We start from the raw sequence: 17,805 nt of genomic DNA, 5'->3' as shown, positions 1-17,805 counted from the left end.
CAAGACCTGTTTGTGAAAGAGAAAGAAATCACTGGTAGCCAGGAGGAAGAAAAATTACAGTTTTAGGAAGGAAATTCTAATATCCAGCTTTAGTTCCTTTGTAGTAGTGGCATGCCATTATGAGAAAAGCTATGAATAATCTTGTGGGAAAAACAGATGTATTCAATAAATACTTCTTATCTAATTTTGGGATGAAGCAGTAAAATATGGTTGTGTTATATCGGATGCCTAACTGACAATCCAGTGTGCCCTAACTAAGAATCATCAGGTAGCAACATTTTGAAACAACAGGACTACTAAATACTTAACAAGATGTCACTTCTGCAACTTGATGAAAAAACCCAAAACAAATAGAAATATGCCCCTTACAAGCCATAGGGGAATAGAGTTGTGAATTCTTCTTCCTCTAAGGTCTTTGAAGAAGAGCTGATGTTCTTCAGGAAAACATGGTTTAGCCAAACAGAAATTAATATTAATAACTGAATTAAATATACTATCTTTAAGACTGAACTAGATGGTAAAAATTTTTAATTCTTATCAGAATCTTTATTAACTGAAAGGTCATATAAAACTACATATAACTGAAGTCTCAGTCGTATTGTGTTGACGTAAGTAACAGTGAGAAAGAAGTACACAGACCAAATTTTATACTGCTAGAAATTAAAGAAATTAAGTATACCAAGTTATGATGTTTAGGTCCGAATGGACTTGAAATCTAAAATGGAATATCAAGACCCCCTTTTGCACTACCAGGATGGTGTTTGGTTAAGTAGAAAAAATTGTTCTCTTCCACAGCTTAAACAGAAAAAAAAAAAAGAATCTTATTGAGGAGCATGATCATTAAAGAAAATTATGGAAAAGGATTAGAATTAGTCCTTAAGCAACTGTACATTTTAAATGGCAAAATATGGCTGTCAAATATACATCTCCCTCCTATTTTTCTTTGTGTGCAACCCCAAATAACATTTTCTCCTGGCCATTAGCATTTCAGAATATTGTGCAAACAACTCCATTTGGCTTGTGTGGACAGTCACAGGGGTTGGGAAACTCATTTTAGAGGTACGTTGCATCTCCATTGAAATAAGCTATTTTTTAGAAGTCCTGTGGATTTAGCTGGATGACTAGAATTCAGATGAACAATAGAAACATTAAAAGCTACAAATTCTTAAAATCTTCAGCACAAGGATATCACATGGTATCATGTAATATGATGGACTTCTGAAAAAAAACTTCTGCTGGTGTGGAATGACTATAATTCATAGGCTTTGTTCTGTTAAAGTCACCATTGAATGCACTGAACTGTTTTACCAGTCAAATTTCTCCAGTGGGAAGAGTTTATTTACCATTTGACACCAAGTTGCTCATCATCGTATAGCACAGGAGAAGTGGTGCAGTCCCTGTTCTAAGGCAGTGCTATGACATGTTCTCAGCCTTGATTTATTACTGTTTGAAAAATAAAAACTTTTTTATTGATTTTAATGGAGGAAGATCTAGAGGTATGATGGATCATAGCAGATCTGATTCCCAAAATCTATCTGTAACTGGCAGACTGCTTTGCTCTTCCTTACTGTCTGTTCTTACAGTGGAAAGTAACGGGATGTTGATGTCATATTCAAGTGGAAATACTGTTTTGCTTGGGTAAATTATCCATTAATATAAAAAAATTGAAATCTGAAGGGATTAGTGGTTTAAATGGCTACAGATATAACAAAAGTCACTCCTTCCAGGGGTCAGTGTTAATGCACTAACATGGTATGTTCTATCAAACACTATACTTAGGCTGCTGTGCCCATTAATGTGGACATGAACGACCAGCACACCAATGTTAAAAAAAGGGGGATTATTTTTAACTCTGTACTGTACTGAGAGCCCATTAATTCAAATCATGTAACTGAACAAAACATCACAAACCTAAAAAAAACCAAAAAGCCACATTCTTGTACCTGCTTCCTTGATTTTTAGCCTCTGGGGTTCACCCTTTCAAGTTGCTTTCTTTAGCCATGAGGGTGTTAAACTGAGATTAGCTAATCTCAGTTCCAGTAGTGGGTACACCAGAAAAGCATTACATATCATGACCTTTGTAGTAACATACTAGACACTGGGAAATTCTTATTTCTTATAAACTCTGCCTTTTGAAAACAGACTCAACCCATGAACATATTGAATAGTTAAATATATTATATTGACTTTTCTACAAAGATACAGACTTTGGAATCTTGAAAGAAAATCAAAGAGTTAAAAATATTTCTGAAAAAGGAACTGCTCACTCTGTCTTGAAAAGAAACTAGTATTTGTGACTGCAGAAGTGTGGAAGTTTCTACATGGGTAACTTTCTTAATAGAATCTGCAGAAATATGGCAGAAAAAAGCAATTGTAAAGACTGAAGAAAAATCAGTCATATGACTTAACTTTTCACTAAATTCAATGCATGTGAAGCAAATTGTTGGGTATTTCATGAACATAATTCACACAAATATTGAGAAAACAATGCAAAGATCAAACAAGTAAAACATTCAGTGGGCAGGAGGATAACTGCTTCATGCACTTAAAATTTTTGACCAGTTCCAAGGGGGAAACCTGAAATATTTTTCTCAGAACTTACCTCATGCAGTTTGACAACATTTCACATAGACAGTATCCCTAAATCATTAAATAAAAGAAAGGGAAGAAAGACCACATGCAAACTCACAAAAAATTATAGTAAACTATTAAGTATCTAATATTTTCCTTGGAAATTACCTAGATCATTAATTAAAAGATTTAATCTTATTGAAAAATATGAAAAATACAGTTTTGTTTTACCATTGTGTTATAGGATAGTAAATGTAAATACAAACTTTGATTGTAGCTACAATGCAGGTCAGTCATACTCTGTATAGGAGAGTAGTTTTAATTTTGCATACCTGTTGAAAGGAAATATAGCACAGTGGAAACTACATAAAAACTGTTACTAATAGCATTTCTGAATGTGTAGATTTACTATAGGTGAAGCAAATGATTTGTCACATTGACTTTTTTTTTTTTTTACTGTAGCACCACAGCTTAGAGAAAAAAGATGCAGAGTCAGCCCTTAAGTTTCTCTTAGCACTCTTAAGTGCTCAGAAAGCCTATCACTCTGATATCAGAAGTCTCATTGCAAAATAGGAAGAAAGATAGAAAAATAATATGCCTGACAAGATTCATTTAGGATAGCTGAGAAGTGGAACAGTGATTGTATTTGCCAGAAGCACAGAGGCCACCAGCTGCCTACCAATCTCTCCCCATAACATTAAAAAATTACACGTGGAAATGCTGCATATTTCAACTTGTATTTATTAATAGAAGTTGAAATATAAGATGACAGTTGCTCCTGTCATGTTACACGTGTTTTTTAAACAGCCTTTATCCTGTATAATCTGCTTGTTTTCTTTTAGATATTACTTCACAAAATCAGATTTTGGAATGCAGCCTGTGCAGTACTTCTTGGATTTTACCTTTAATTTTGATGGTATTTGGTAAAATACATAAGGATCACTTCCTGTAAGCAGTTCAAAAGCAGTTTACATCAATGTCATTCATTCTGGCCTCAGGGAAAGCAGGAGTTCTCAGATGAGCACTTTTCTTGGCTTAACTGTAAGGAATCTCCCCACTTCAGGGGTAGTAAGTGACATTTTGGAGTACTGGTTTCTTAAATCTTCAGTTAGATCTACAAGTAGACATTTTTCCATTCTATAAGAAGCTGGCTACTGATGTTTAACAATGACATCACACCTCTGCAAATGAAGAGAAGGAGTCAGTAGAGCCAATACAAGTAAAATTTGCAGGGTACCTCCATTATCATAATATTTATCTGCATCTATCTGAAGATAGAGAAATGTTTTCATGAAATAATCACTTCTTATGTCTTATACTTGTCTCCTTTATGCCAGGTGGATGTTTTTGTGCATGGAAACAGCATCTAGTATGCAGACAAGCATCTGTTCTCCTTACAAGGTGTGCAAAGAAGCTTATTGGAAAAATGTCTAACATTATTGTGGTCTTGCCTATCTCAATTTGATGCTTTGAGTGAGACTCTTTAGGAAATTTATTACTGGTTTTCAGCATAAATATTTTTTACTCTTTCATGTACTATGTAATCCATAGACCATGGACATTTCATTATGATCTTCCCTCTCAGATACTAAGTATATCAACAATGTCAGTCTGTTTTCAAGTTTTGTTCATATGCTTTCACAGATGAGACCATTTGTTCTCAGAAATAAATTCCCAGAGATAATTTCAAACCAATCCCTTGGTGTTTACCTGAATTTTATCATACTACGGCCTGAAAGCACACTTTCTTAAACATTGTTCAAAACACTGCCATTTCCTTCCAAAATGCACAAGTTCTTCTAGATATGAGGTCCCCTATACACAGATTTGGTTTTACATGACCTTCTGCACACTGGCAAAGATAGGAAATCCTAATTATTATAATAACGAAAAACAACATGAGAGGAAAAAGAAAGTAAACCTTCAAATTTACAGCAATCTAATGAAATCTATAGCATTTAACACTTCCTCATCTTTTTCCAACAAATTTCATTCAAAATATGTTATTTTCAGTACAGTAATATGCACACTTAAATGATTGTGTAAGTCATCAATGATGGTATGAATTTCTACTGAGTTTATGCCATATTTTTAAATTTCTACATATTAAACATCTGAGACTTAAGGACTTCACATGATTTAAAACAGTTTTCGAATGATTTTGCGTCATTTACATTTGTGATAGATACTTAAAGGGCCCACAAGTCTCTTTACAGTATCACGCTGCACAAATCCAAGTTTCAGAGCTTCAAAACATACTGCTTTAAAAAAACCAGAAATTGCTGCTAAAACACTTTGTTAAATAGCATTTAACTAGAGAGAGAAATACACATACAAACAGAAGAAATCTTAGCAATCATGATCAGTTTTCTCTCTTGAAAGTGCAAGACATAGATAAAGTCCTCAGGTGAAAGTATGTCTGCAGAGAGTGTAGAAAGGAATGGGTATGTGCTTTTTTTTCCACAGGTAGCAAATCAGTACATTTTAGAAAATCACTTAAAATAATGTTGCCAGTGTGTTTATAAAAAGTCTAATTTTACAGCTATAATTAATATCCAGTGTTTGTCTTATACTAAAAACTAGATGATCCACAAAAAGAAAACTGAGCACTTCTCTCTATTGTTGTTCCTGGCCACCTTAGAATACAAAAAGACACCTTTGATCTTATTCATCAAATAATGCATTACCATTAGCCTGAAAGCCTATAGATATTTTTGCTGAACTACGGCATTGATCTCAACTCCTGTTGAAGGCATCCTATTCAAATAGTCCTGTGAGTGAGCAATAAAGTATTGATAATTTTTCAGGCATTGTTACTTTCTTCAATTAAGATGTTCAACAATGTTTTAAAAATGCAAAACAGATAGAGAAAGACAATATATGAAAACTGGAATGAAACTGTTGCAGAAATAAAAACACCACACCGGATAGTTATGGAAGAGTAATAGTTATGCAATGGGGAGATTGTAACTAATTAAATGTAATTAACTTGGTGAGAGATTCTCCCATCTTTTTTCTCCAGAAGACAGAAAAATTTACAAATATTGTTGAAAAGTAACCAAGATCCATTATGCTTCTTAGAAATATCAAAACTTTAGGTTCCAGACATCCCTATCCACAAATGAAGGACCCAGCTAGTGCATAGGCAAATACAGGGACATAAACTTTTAAGCAAATAGTCCAATAAAGCAGGTAATATCACTCACTAGCTGAAACATTTCTTAAGATAATTATTTTTGTGTTTGTTTAAATACATTAATGCTAAAAAAGTTTTCTCTGCACCTATTTATGATTTTTGAATACAGAAAACAGACAAAAATCTATAAAGTCTACCTTTGGTTAGAGGAAACAAAAGATTTATTTACAGGGGATGTTAGAGAATGTTTGCACACATTACAAAGAATAACAGATGTGAAAGTACACTCAAACATCACATCACACAAGTTATCAAAGCACTACCATATATAGGAAAGATCAAGTGCAAAATTTAACTTAATTTGAGAAGACTTAATTATTTTTCCCCTTCAATCACTCGCCCCAAAGCATCACAAAATGGGTTGTTATTATTTTTTATCTTTTGGCTATGTGTTAGAGAACTTTAAAGGCTAAAGCAGTCAAACCTCTAGCTAGATGTACTCTTTTCTCATAAATAATTTAGTTCATATTAACACTCTAATTTGTAAGCAACCCAAGTAAGGACAACACTTCTATACGTAGTATTTTTATCATGCTTAAGCACAGGCTGACACACATGGTCAGTCTTGGATAAGACTAAAAGATTTTTTAGCCACTAAACTTATTCAAACTCTTCTACCTAAAGGAAACCCTTAGCGTCTACCCTCTTATGTTGCTTGAACTTATGCACAGACAATACCTCTACCCTTTATTATTACATTTTTTATTGTCATGTCTTCATGCCCTTGGATAACACAGCTAAAAAACAAAGACCATGTCAAGTCCAAATAAATGTTCATGTTCATAAAAGGAATATTACTCTATATGCTGTGAAATCTAAATAAAATCAAAGAAGATAAACTCTATTTCTCCAATCCATGACTACTGTTGTGATACCTCAATCCATGATTACAGAGCTGTAATAAAACTGAAGACCCTCTCTCAGACAGATCTTCCCACTGACTTTCTGAGGCAGCAGCATAAGAAGAATTTTACTCAGCATTCCTCACTGACTTTTCTCAGAGTACATCCATCAAAGATGTGCTTGTTGGAGCCACAGTGCAATAAGTGCCCTGAAACTTATACTGAAATTTAAGTATGCTGTCAATCTTTCTACTTTCAATATAGTTACACATGTTCTGAGACATATTAATTCAACATTTTATTGGACAAGGTACTATGGGGAGATTATTATAAACACACTATTTTTTTTAAATTCACTGCAGAGATTTAAATGCAGTACGAGAACGTCCTGAAAATACTCCATAAACCTTTCCTCAGAGTTATAGATTTTAAAACAGGTAATAACTTTAGAAACAATGATTCTGGAGAAAATTGAGCCATTATTCAAACTGTGGGGGAGGAATATTGATATGCTACAGTACAGTGCTTGTGGTTACCAGTAACATGATTAGGAAAAGTCTTTTCTAGTACTTCATACACATTTCTTTGCAGATGTTTAGTTACAGCCATGGTTTAATTTCCTGGATGATAGACCTAAAAGTCTCATAGGAAAATATGAAGTAAAATTTCAGAAAATCTTTTTCATTTTAGTTTTCTTACCCAGCTACTCTATTGTCATTGCTTTTGAGTTACTAATATAAAGACTCCATATTTCCAGCAAAATATGTAACCAGAAAAGTAACACTGAGCAGTACACGGTCATGCTTCGAATGAATACTACACTATATAAATCAATTAGATACAGATTATACTCTCTTGTATTTATATTCAAATAAACACACTTATAACACAAACCAGTTATCTACACTGATGTAGGATGAAGGATACAACCATTATTTAAATATCGTAACTTTGAGTCTACTTTTTTTATAATGTTGCCCAGGTAAATCAAGCGGAATTATTTATTTTGTATTCTTTAAAATGGAACATAGATTAATTTATGATTGACTAGACTCATAACCTCGCTCTTTTTATGTAAGACAAAAGATGATCCTTGATGATCTGCATTGCACAATGTAAGTTTCTTACTGCAGTGCTTGAGTATCTTTGAATGTGAATTGTTTGCATTAACATGAAAGAGTCCACCAAGATCTAATAGTGATCTAAAAAAGGAAAATTAGATCGTAAATATAATGAAAAAACAATGACCAAAGGAGGAAACAAATATTTATCCATCATAACATCTGATTATTCCATCAGTCACATCGCCTACTAGTCTTACTCTCTACAGTAAAGCTGACAGAAATGAACAAACTTTTCAAAATTTTCACAAGAAAATCTTCTGTTAAACTAAAGACATTCTGAGTTACTGTTTAGTGTTTATGATGTTTCAGTTTTCTTTATTTTTCCTAGAGAAGATAATAACATTGTTTTTAATGCTTAAGCTAAGCTGCATTTTTTCATGAAAAAAATACAGAAAAGTGAAAAAGAAGGTTCTAATCTGAGAGTGACTTTATTCATTTGTTAATTTTCTTTCTCTTTCAGAACCCATCCAAAGCCTTTTCATATTCAAGATAGACATACTCAACTTTGCTTATTTCTTAAAAATAATAGCTTCTCCACCTGCCTGTTATCAACAGATCTGAGCTATGGTTTGTCAGTGTGACAGCAATGAGTGGTATTATAACAGTAAAAACTTCGGGAAAAATCTGTTTGACTCTATTCAGAAATTCTTTTCCATATTCAGAAAGAAACTGAAAAAAAGATAATACGGAAAAAAAATCTTGGCTACGAAGTCACTATTAGATATGACCTTGTTTCTTTTTAATTCTTTTAAGATATAAGAATTAAATCCATCATGGAAATAAAAAGTTTAGAGAATGGACAAACTCCAAGTTCTTATATTCTAACCCCGTTGTCAGTATAGCTTATTGATATTGTACACTTGTGTTATTGTAGTATGGGTTTTAATCTTATCGTGTTAGTTTTTAAAATCTACTCATCTTCAGCTTGCGGTCCAGGGCTCTTCTAAGTATCTGTGAAAAATAATCTTTAAAAAAAAAAAGTTCATTATGGGCAAAACTGTAGTGATTTCAGGGTACATCTCTATATTGGGAAGGTTTATGCATCAACAGTGTGAAACAAGGGTTTTCAATCTTCCTTGAGATCAAAGGCCTCTTTAGAGTAACAGCCGATTTAGAGAAAAAAAAAAAGAAAAAGGGAAAAAAAAAAGTGGTCTAAAGTTCAGAAAAAAATATCAAGCTATACAGCTAAAACTGATTTTCTTCAAAGTCAGGAAAGTGGTGATTATTTCCTTTTCTAAATTATATACTCTGTGAAAACCCTAAATGTCAAAACAGAGATCCCAAACAAATCCCAAACATATCTTACCGATGATAAAGAGAATTTCCACTGCAATGTCACTGACAGTTGTGCTTCGAGTTGTAGACAGCTCATCACGGCCAATAAAGGAAACATTGTAAGGTACAGTTACAGCAACATAAAACGTTGCCAGTAAAATAAGCCAGTCCCAGCCAGCTTTAAAAGTGCTAAAATGCAAAAGTATGAATTTGGATTTTTTTGCATCTGAGACTTTGTATTCTGGAAATGCTGGTTTATCTACAAAAACATTCTGAAAAAGAAAGAAAAAAATTAAATGAGACAAACCAAGAATTTGATCATGCAGAAGCATTTCTTCCAATGCAGTCATTAGGTGTGTTCTTTTGGTTTGTTTTTTTTTTTTTTGGTTTTTTTTTTTTTTTTTTACAAAAGCATAATGAAATATAACATACTCATATGCAGGCAAGAACTAATGCTATTTTTTTTCTTCCTAATGTAGTCCTCACACTTATTTAGACAGATGGTTCTGTTCATGGAATAACTTTTGTGAATGTTGGACAGAAAGAGGATTAATGAGGTACAGATTAAAGAGAAAGAAGGGACTGAATCTGGCAAACTATTTCTTCCTCTGTTGGATTAATTCTGAATGAAGAACAGTGTTATTTCTTTAGTCAGATAGGTTAGAACTTCATATGTGCAAGGACATAGAACTGCAAATAGAAACATAGAAAGGAATAGGTGGTACTGAAGACAAAACATCCTTCTATACATATTTTAGAACTGTGAGCAGGTTTTTTCAGACTAGCTTTAGCTGGGTTCCATGGGCTAAACAGCTCCAGTACTTGGAGCACCTCTCCTGATTTAGTTTCATTGATGGCAATCAAGTTCATGTGAACCAAATTAGTAGGAATAACTTTTTGATTCTCTTTAAAATTGCACTCCTGATCTAAACCAAAATGCTAAGGTAGATCCACCATAAATAACTCCAGAACTGACTACCTTCAACATTAGACTATATCTATCTTTGTCTTGAGTATTTGTCTAACTAGCTATGTTTTCTGCAACCCACACTTCAGTGTTAAGCATCAGCTTTAGAAATTCTTAGCTTTCATCTTTCACAGTTTTAACAAAAACATCTACTCTCCCAAAAAGCAGCATGTGGGACGTGAACCGTCATGTATTACTTACTAACAAAATTCTGCTCACTGCTACTGTGCTCCTGGTTAGTGCTGTTCCAGTAACAAAGAGCCTCACAAAACAATCTTGTGTATTCAGCAAGCTAAAATTACTTCTGATCTTGAAGTTATTCAACATGAAAATAAAATCTGCATGACTGTGGACTTAACTACATTTGCCTTGTCACAGTCTTTCTCTTTGTGTATTTCCTTTGAAATACTGATGTCATTGCCTTCCCTACTCTTGGTTCTCATTCATGAATCAAAGTGGCTGAATTCTCACCATTGTTAGCTTTAGCTCATTTTTAATCACAGGAAAGAAAATGTTCCCCTTATTATTTCCAATCCATAGCTAAAAAATCAATATACTAAAGGTAGTAAATTAGTCTCAGAATAAATGTTTTAAAATGGTAAAATAACATCTGCGCTAGGATTTTGACAGCAGAGGTAAGTCACCAAAAGCTATTTAAACGTCATGTTCCTAAAAAATATTATCGTATTACTATGCAATGAAAATGTCCCTGGAAGATCTGGTCATATTTTGGCAGGTATTTTTATTGTTAAACTTTTTCAACATTAAACATTTTTAGCTCTTTTTTAACATTTTTCAACATTTAATATTGATATTCAGTGGAAGTGACTGTATGCCCTACGAGATATATTCCAGTTGTGTATTTTAATGTCTTCAATCTATACCAAGTTTTTTCTGCTTTAATTTCTAATGTAATAATATTTAGGAGGATGTAGCTGCACTGCTGCTTAATTTTGGTAACCAATAAAAGGAACATGCTCGGTGGCAGATCATCTTTCAGAGTGTTCATGTTCTATATCCGTTGGTTATTTTTTCCATTGTCTGTCTTTCATCCTCTCCTATTTGTTTAAAAAAAAAAAAGAACAAAACAAGACCATTTTCTTGTTTCTCTGTCAAAGATTTTAGCTTTTTTAAGCTAATGATATGCAAACAAGAGACTAACTACTCTTTTGAGATTTTAAGAAAAACTGGTTTTTCTACCCCTGCTCCTAACAACTATATGTTGGAACAGCTCTCTAATATTACTCTAGCAAATTTTTATGTGAACATACTGATTTCATATGTATCTCTATCTTTGCATTAACTTTTCACCTGAAACATAGTTCCATAGAGTAGGAGAGTTATTTTTTCTCATGAGTATTTCCTTAGAAGTCTTTCTGTTGCTATATTGTCGGCTTTGTCTATTGTTTGATTTGGTGTTAGCAACATTCATAGGATGTTTTGTGAATTTATTAGTTATAGTTACTGGGGGAACACAGAAGTAATTTAAAGAAAGAAATATTACTATTTCTGCTAGGAAATGAAAAGATGAATATACTCAGCACAAAGTTGGAGAAATTAGCATCCAAAGTTCCCTAAATGACATGTGACCTTTTGGAGCTTAATCACATGGAGATTTTCAGCTACAGCAATACCTTGAATTTCTTCATTATCTTTTCAGCAAATAGTAATAAATGAAATGAAGTTATTGGGATGACAAGGCAAATTGGAACCTAAAATTAAGTTCTGAGAAACTTTATAATGTAGCTTTCATGGCATTAAGTTAATATCTGTTTACAGTATGACTAAATGCAGTCTTGCTGTATGGTAACAAATACTATAGTAGGCAGAACTGCACTTAACTGAAATGCATTCTAATCCTTTTGCCACTGTAAAATTATGGCTCAGATATTTCTCAGGTACTCAGTGACCTTTTGCAGCCCTTTTAATTGCTTGGGGTTTTTTTAAGACAGTGAAAAGAGTACATTTTTGAAAAAAAAAATACAAGAGAAGAAGTACACATACATTATTAATTTTTAATTTGTTCTTCTCTCTTCTTTGTAGATGTCCAGAGATATGATAAAGGACAGCTCTACTCCTTCTGCGCGCTGACTCAAAATGCGACCCCGCTCTTCCTCTTCCTTTCCATTTTTCTGCAGAACAATAGTGAAAGTTCATTAAAGATCAGGAAATAGCACTTTAACCTTTGGGACCTGAACTACTGACATTTCAGACATTGGTAGAAATGTAAATATTACACACATCTTTTTTTTTGCTAAATCTTTTGCAGTAAAGAGACAAAAATGCCCTCTCCTGAAGGGCAAATAAAAATCACTGTGAAGTTTTAATTGACAAATGCCTTCACACAACTCAGAAGCAATTAATTACAACATATGATTTCATAGATAAGATAAAGGTACTCTCTACTGCATCAGAAAGTAGTGATTACTGACCAGAGGGAAGCATAACCACTTAAAATATCCTTGAGGTGGTCCTACTCTCTTATTTCAGGGAAAGAAAAAAAAAAAATCTCGTGGTGTACTCCTTAAAAACAAAGAGTCTGACTTGTACTAGGCTCCCATTATGTCAGAATATGCTAATTTGTAAGGTTCCTCATTAGTAATAACAAATTCTTACATTCACGCATTTAGATTTCTTTTCCCACCACATGGTCACTGGCAAAATCACTTGTCACATTCCTTGGTGACATGAAACCCATTAAGAGTAAAGACTGAATATTATTTTGGAAAGCTTTGTGGTTTTTACCTCTATTCAGATGTCTGTAATTGTCAATCATGGGAACAAATTTTGTTCTTGTTTATAAAGCAGTGAATTCAAAGTAACTCCAGTGACTCTGATGGAATTACAGTGAATTGATGCCAGAGTAAATGAAAGCAGACATTTTGTGATGTGTCAGGATTAAGAAAAAAGAAATTATGGGAATAAAGGAAAAAGCCGTCTGTCAAGGAGGTTTAATTAAAGTCAATTCAATGCATACAAATTAAGGGGAAAAATTAACAATACACAAAACTAATTAGCAGAGACAGAAATTAACAACAAGGAAAATAGCTACATTTGAAACCTGCCTAGAAAAGCAAGAAAGATTTGTATTATAGAAGATTGATATATTTTTGGCTTAACAACACAAAACCATACATAACAAAAAGTGTAGGAAGATAAACTTTCCAAACTTCTCAGTGAAGAATGTTTCATGTAATTCATGCAAGAGCACACTCTAGTTCAGGATTTTTTTACATGTCAGTAAGAAGAAGGGGGAAAACAAGACAAAGAAGAAAAAAAAATAAGAAAAAACCCTTTGCATTGTAAAGCCAAATAACTACTCAAAAGTTGAAGTAGGTAGATGGAGAAGCCTCATACTTTTCTATCTCCAACACATACAGGTATCAGCTACAATGAAGAAAGAGAACAAAAAGCACTATTTCAGAAAAGATTAATGTTAAATTAATGTTGGTTTAAAAAAAATCCCTCAATCATCAAACTATTTAAAACTCAAACTAAATTTTAAATGTTCTTAAATTCTGGGTAAGAATAAAGTGCTTACCAGCTTCTCTAAGCAAAAATGAATGTAAGTCTATTGAATTGAGTCTGCACTGTAGTATTGGTCAAAATGGTAGTCTGGTTTTGTCATATGACTTTGAAATTCTCTTTAAAACTATTTACAGGCCTCTCTTTTTTTCCCTTTCTCAAACTCACATGCCTTTTAAAATATATTTTTTAAATATGTCCTTTCAGTAGCTCCTTTTTACAGAATAATATACAACTTTCAAGATATGGATACACAATTGCCTGATACAATAGTGTAATAATCCCCTCAGTTTTTTTCTTAATAACTGCTAATCTCAAATGTTCCTTTTTCTCACATGCTGAGCACATAGTTGAAAGTTGTCTATAATTTCACCTCTTTCCGGAAAGGCGACAGAGACAGTCAATGCCATGACACTACAGAGATAGACAATGTACACATATTAAGTTAAAGTAGTTTCTTTTTCTTCCATATATTTATCAGCAGAGATTTTTCATTTTCTATGCACTTTTAAATGAGAACAGGTTCCTTATAAGATTTTAAATTTTATATGCCAGCAGCCTGATAACATTTGCCTTTAGACAGATTCTGCCTCTTCTACCCAGGTTTAGCATTCCAGCGACTGAGAATGCCATACTCATTAAGCCACTCAGGTTGGGAGGCTTGATATGGCACTTAGAATCATACCAGATGCATATTTTCAGAGCAAGTGACTTCCATCACATGCTGATTCCTCTATTTGCAAAGGATTAATACTACCACTCTGTTAATATTGGAAGTCACTCAACTCCTAGAGACAGAAAAGCACAGATAAATCAGGAAAATGTTATGTTCATTACGAAGTAATAATATTTTTCCTTCTAAACAAAAATGGTAAAAATTTTGTATAGTTGAGAGTAGCAGTGAAAAAAATATGAAGATGCCATCAGAGCACGTATTAATTGCTTATAACATAAAACAGGGAATGATATTGGTGAATTCTCCTGCTTTCTGATCTTCCCAGTGCCTTTAGGAAAAAAAGCAATCCTGATCCTAGTAAACTACATTGTTCACCAGGTGTGACTTTGCATGTGTGTGATTATTTTCTATAATCTACCTTCTTTTCCTGTCACACTCATACTCCTGTCATACTCTGAATGAGACAGTTCATTCTTCATAAACACCCATCTGTTTCTCTCTGTTTTTTAAAAAGTTTAGATTCCTGACAGACTTGTATTTTTTTTCCATGGTTGATCTTAGCAAAACGATACAAAAGTAAACACAACCATAAGCAGAAAGACACTTTAATACAGCTGGTTTATTTTTCCCCTGTGCTTAAAATCAAAAGGATTTCTCGTCTCCCCAAATACTGTGAGAAATCTTGTCCTAAAAAAAAAAAATCTTAAGATTTTGGGCTCTATTTCCTGGTGCTTCCATACACCCCTTCCTGTGTGATGCTAATGCACTCATCAAAATAGCTCTTAAAAAGAATGCTTTGGAATTTAGTCTTATGTCCCCTTTACTTTGATCAAAAAAGTGGTAATACATCTTTTAACTCTTATTGTGTTCTTCTGGTTGTTTTTCTTTCAAATGAGATTAGGTATAGTACCACAACCATCACACATGACAATCTCAAAAGTCTTTTGTAAGGCAAGAAACTAACACAGCATCTCTTTGCTAAGCTTACCATTAGTCTCCTAACAGCTTAAGGCTTCTCACAATCTTGTAAGGGATAGTTGCAGTAAAAAAAAAAGTATAATGAGACACAAATGCCCTTGTAACTGTTGTCTTTTCTGCCATGTATTTATAAGAACATGAGGCTTCAATCATCCACTTAAAGTGGAGGCATAACTCTTTTCTTGTCCTTTGGGAAAAAAAATCTACTTCTTAGGTAGTACTTCAATTTAGTACTGACTAAATTGAACCCAAATGTACGTCTGCTCCTCTCAAAGCATTTAATAAAATCATAGAATAATTTAGGTTGGAAAATACCTCTAAGATCATCAAGTTCAACCACTAATCCAGCACTGCCAATTCTACTACTAACCCATATCCCTAAGTGCCACATTGACACATCTTTCATATACCTACAGGGGTGGTGATTCAAATACTTCCCTGAGCAGCCTGTTTCAATGCTTGATAACACTTTTGGTGAAGAAATTTTTCCTAAAATCAGAATAGTCAGAACCTTGGTATTTTTTCCTCATTTGTCACACCATTAATTTGTATCCCTTCAAAAGAACTGCCTTCACTTTTTTTCTCCCTCATGACTTTCTTCATTGTTAAAAGGTGTCCAGACAGGGACAGACTTGAAGAAACCCATGATGCTGCTCCATGCACACAGTGGAGCCCTGTGAAAAAACATAGTAACAGATTAACACTGTAACTTCTTACCACTGATGGTACCCTTCCCCCCTCAAAATACAGAGGGACTGGCACATTCACGTACCTGTGTGATCTCTCCTACCGCTGTATTCTGAAATCAGGCAGGGAAATAAATCTCCCCCATCACCTTTCCTGTGTATATCTCTAGGCTGTCACGACTCAGCCCAATCTCAAAGAAATGTTTTTAGCTGAGATATTTTACAAGTACTGAAATGTTTCTTTTTGAACCTGGGTTCAACAAATGATTTATTAAAGAATTTTTACATCATTTATTCATCTTACAACTCTACGTATAAAAGGCTTCCTGTGAGAAGTGTAACCAAGAAGTTTTTGTCCTTTTAATACACATCTTGAGAAACCCTCATCACTTATATCACAAGGTAAGAAAATCAGCAGAAAGTCTGATTTTTGCAAAGACCCCCATGAATAACCCACGTGCAACAAAAATAAACATAATTATGTCTACAGCAAACACAATGGTACTAAATCATATCCAGCATCATTAACACAAAACGTATTTCATAGGTGGTCTTAAAAAAAAACAAACCACCAAGGAAATTCTGAAGGTGGCAATTGGGTAAAGCAATTCTGAATTCTGAAAAAAACCTTTGAAAACAGATTGTGTGGAAGGGTGGTATGAATTTTTTCTAGGCTTTTAAAAATCTTTAGCAAATTTTCAGTTATTATTTGGTAGGGGACAGCACATGAGCAGTTGCTATTGAAGAGAAAACTGATAAAAGCCTGCTTTGGTATTAATAACAGAATAAAAGCACCACCATGGGCAATGGGCTGCAGGAGGTCTGTTGGTTGTATGACCCATTCTTTCTGTAAACAGCAACCAAATATTCACATAACTGTAAGCTGTATGGTGAATCTAGGTGAACTTCTAGCTGCTTTTTTTATTCTGTTAACTGATTAAGTGATTCAATAAAAAGATGTACTTAATGTACATGCCAGCTCTATGCTGTAAACATTATTACAGAACATTTTCTAGAGGGGCTAATTTTATACAGAATCAATGGTATGATTATCATAATTTTAGCATTATGCCTTCAGAGAAAATTCAGCCTTGAACAGGCAGAGAAAAGGAGCAATAATATACATTACTATTAAAGTTTTTATGAATCAGAAAGACCTTTAAACAGTTGTATGCTTACGAGATTAAAAATCTTTAACAGCATTTTGGGCTGCTGATTCTTCCACTACTAAAAAAAAATGGTAGAAGGAGACACACAAAGCCAGAAGAAGGGTTTTTTCTCCTCTTCCATTTTGGGGGTTGATAGGTGTACATTCATAAATAAATAAATAAATAAATATTTCTTTTTAGATGTCTGTATTTGGGTCTATCTCATAACATACAGAATTGGAAAAAAAATCCAAGCAAATACACCTTACTTCAACTGTTCCAATAGACTGACTTTCAGTGGAATAACTCTGAAAGTGAATTACTTTAAGATATTTTCTCATTTATTAAAACTACTTCCTAAAAGTTACAAAACTCTTCTAATAAAGTAAAATATTCCAACTAAAAAATAACTATTTCATAATTGTGTAAAAACAGTTTCTTTGCCAGATTACTACTGCTACTACTCCAGAGAGAGTTGTCTCACAAATGGGAAAATTTTTCTTTTTATTATGCCATCAAATTTGAAACATGTCTCCTGATTCAACTGAAGTGAGTGGTCATATGTAGTTCTTAGAGAACAAAATGTAGTGCTGAATTTACAGCTGGGTTATTACTCACTTCCAGCTGTTTTTTGATGGTACTGTTATTTCCTGTAAGAGTTTGTATTTCCCACAGTGAATGTGAAATGCTCATTTATCATAATAAACAAAACCATAACAGTAATAATGAGAATATTTGAAATATTTTTTAAGAACCCCTAGAACTTAAATAATTTCAGTTGAGTCACTGAGAAACTTTTCATTGACTTGAGCAAGTG

The 17,805-nt window shown here is 33.4% G+C and overlaps 1 protein-coding gene across 2 annotated transcripts in view; it reads right to left on the bottom strand.

Annotated features, from left to right (window-relative positions):
- KCNH8 (potassium voltage-gated channel subfamily H member 8) overlaps positions 1-17,805 on the bottom strand; it is a 178,406-nt gene that overhangs the window by 81,412 nt on the left and 79,189 nt on the right. For both annotated transcript variants that reach the window (XM_027639453.1, XM_027639454.1), the window contains exons 4-5: positions 11,980-12,107; positions 9,040-9,280 (exon numbers count right to left, since the gene is read on the bottom strand). In XM_027639453.1, the coding sequence (XP_027495254.1) occupies positions 9,040-9,280; positions 11,980-12,107 (369 nt within the window). The remainder of the gene's footprint in view (positions 1-9,039; positions 9,281-11,979; positions 12,108-17,805) is intronic.

Source organism: Corapipo altera, unplaced genomic scaffold (assembly GCF_003945725.1).
Source record: "Corapipo altera isolate COAL_440 unplaced genomic scaffold, ASM394572v1 44, whole genome shotgun sequence".
NCBI lineage: Eukaryota > Metazoa > Chordata > Aves > Passeriformes > Pipridae > Corapipo > Corapipo altera.
The sequence above is the reverse complement of the archived record's forward strand: the minus strand, read 5'-3'. Positions and strand labels throughout refer to the sequence as shown.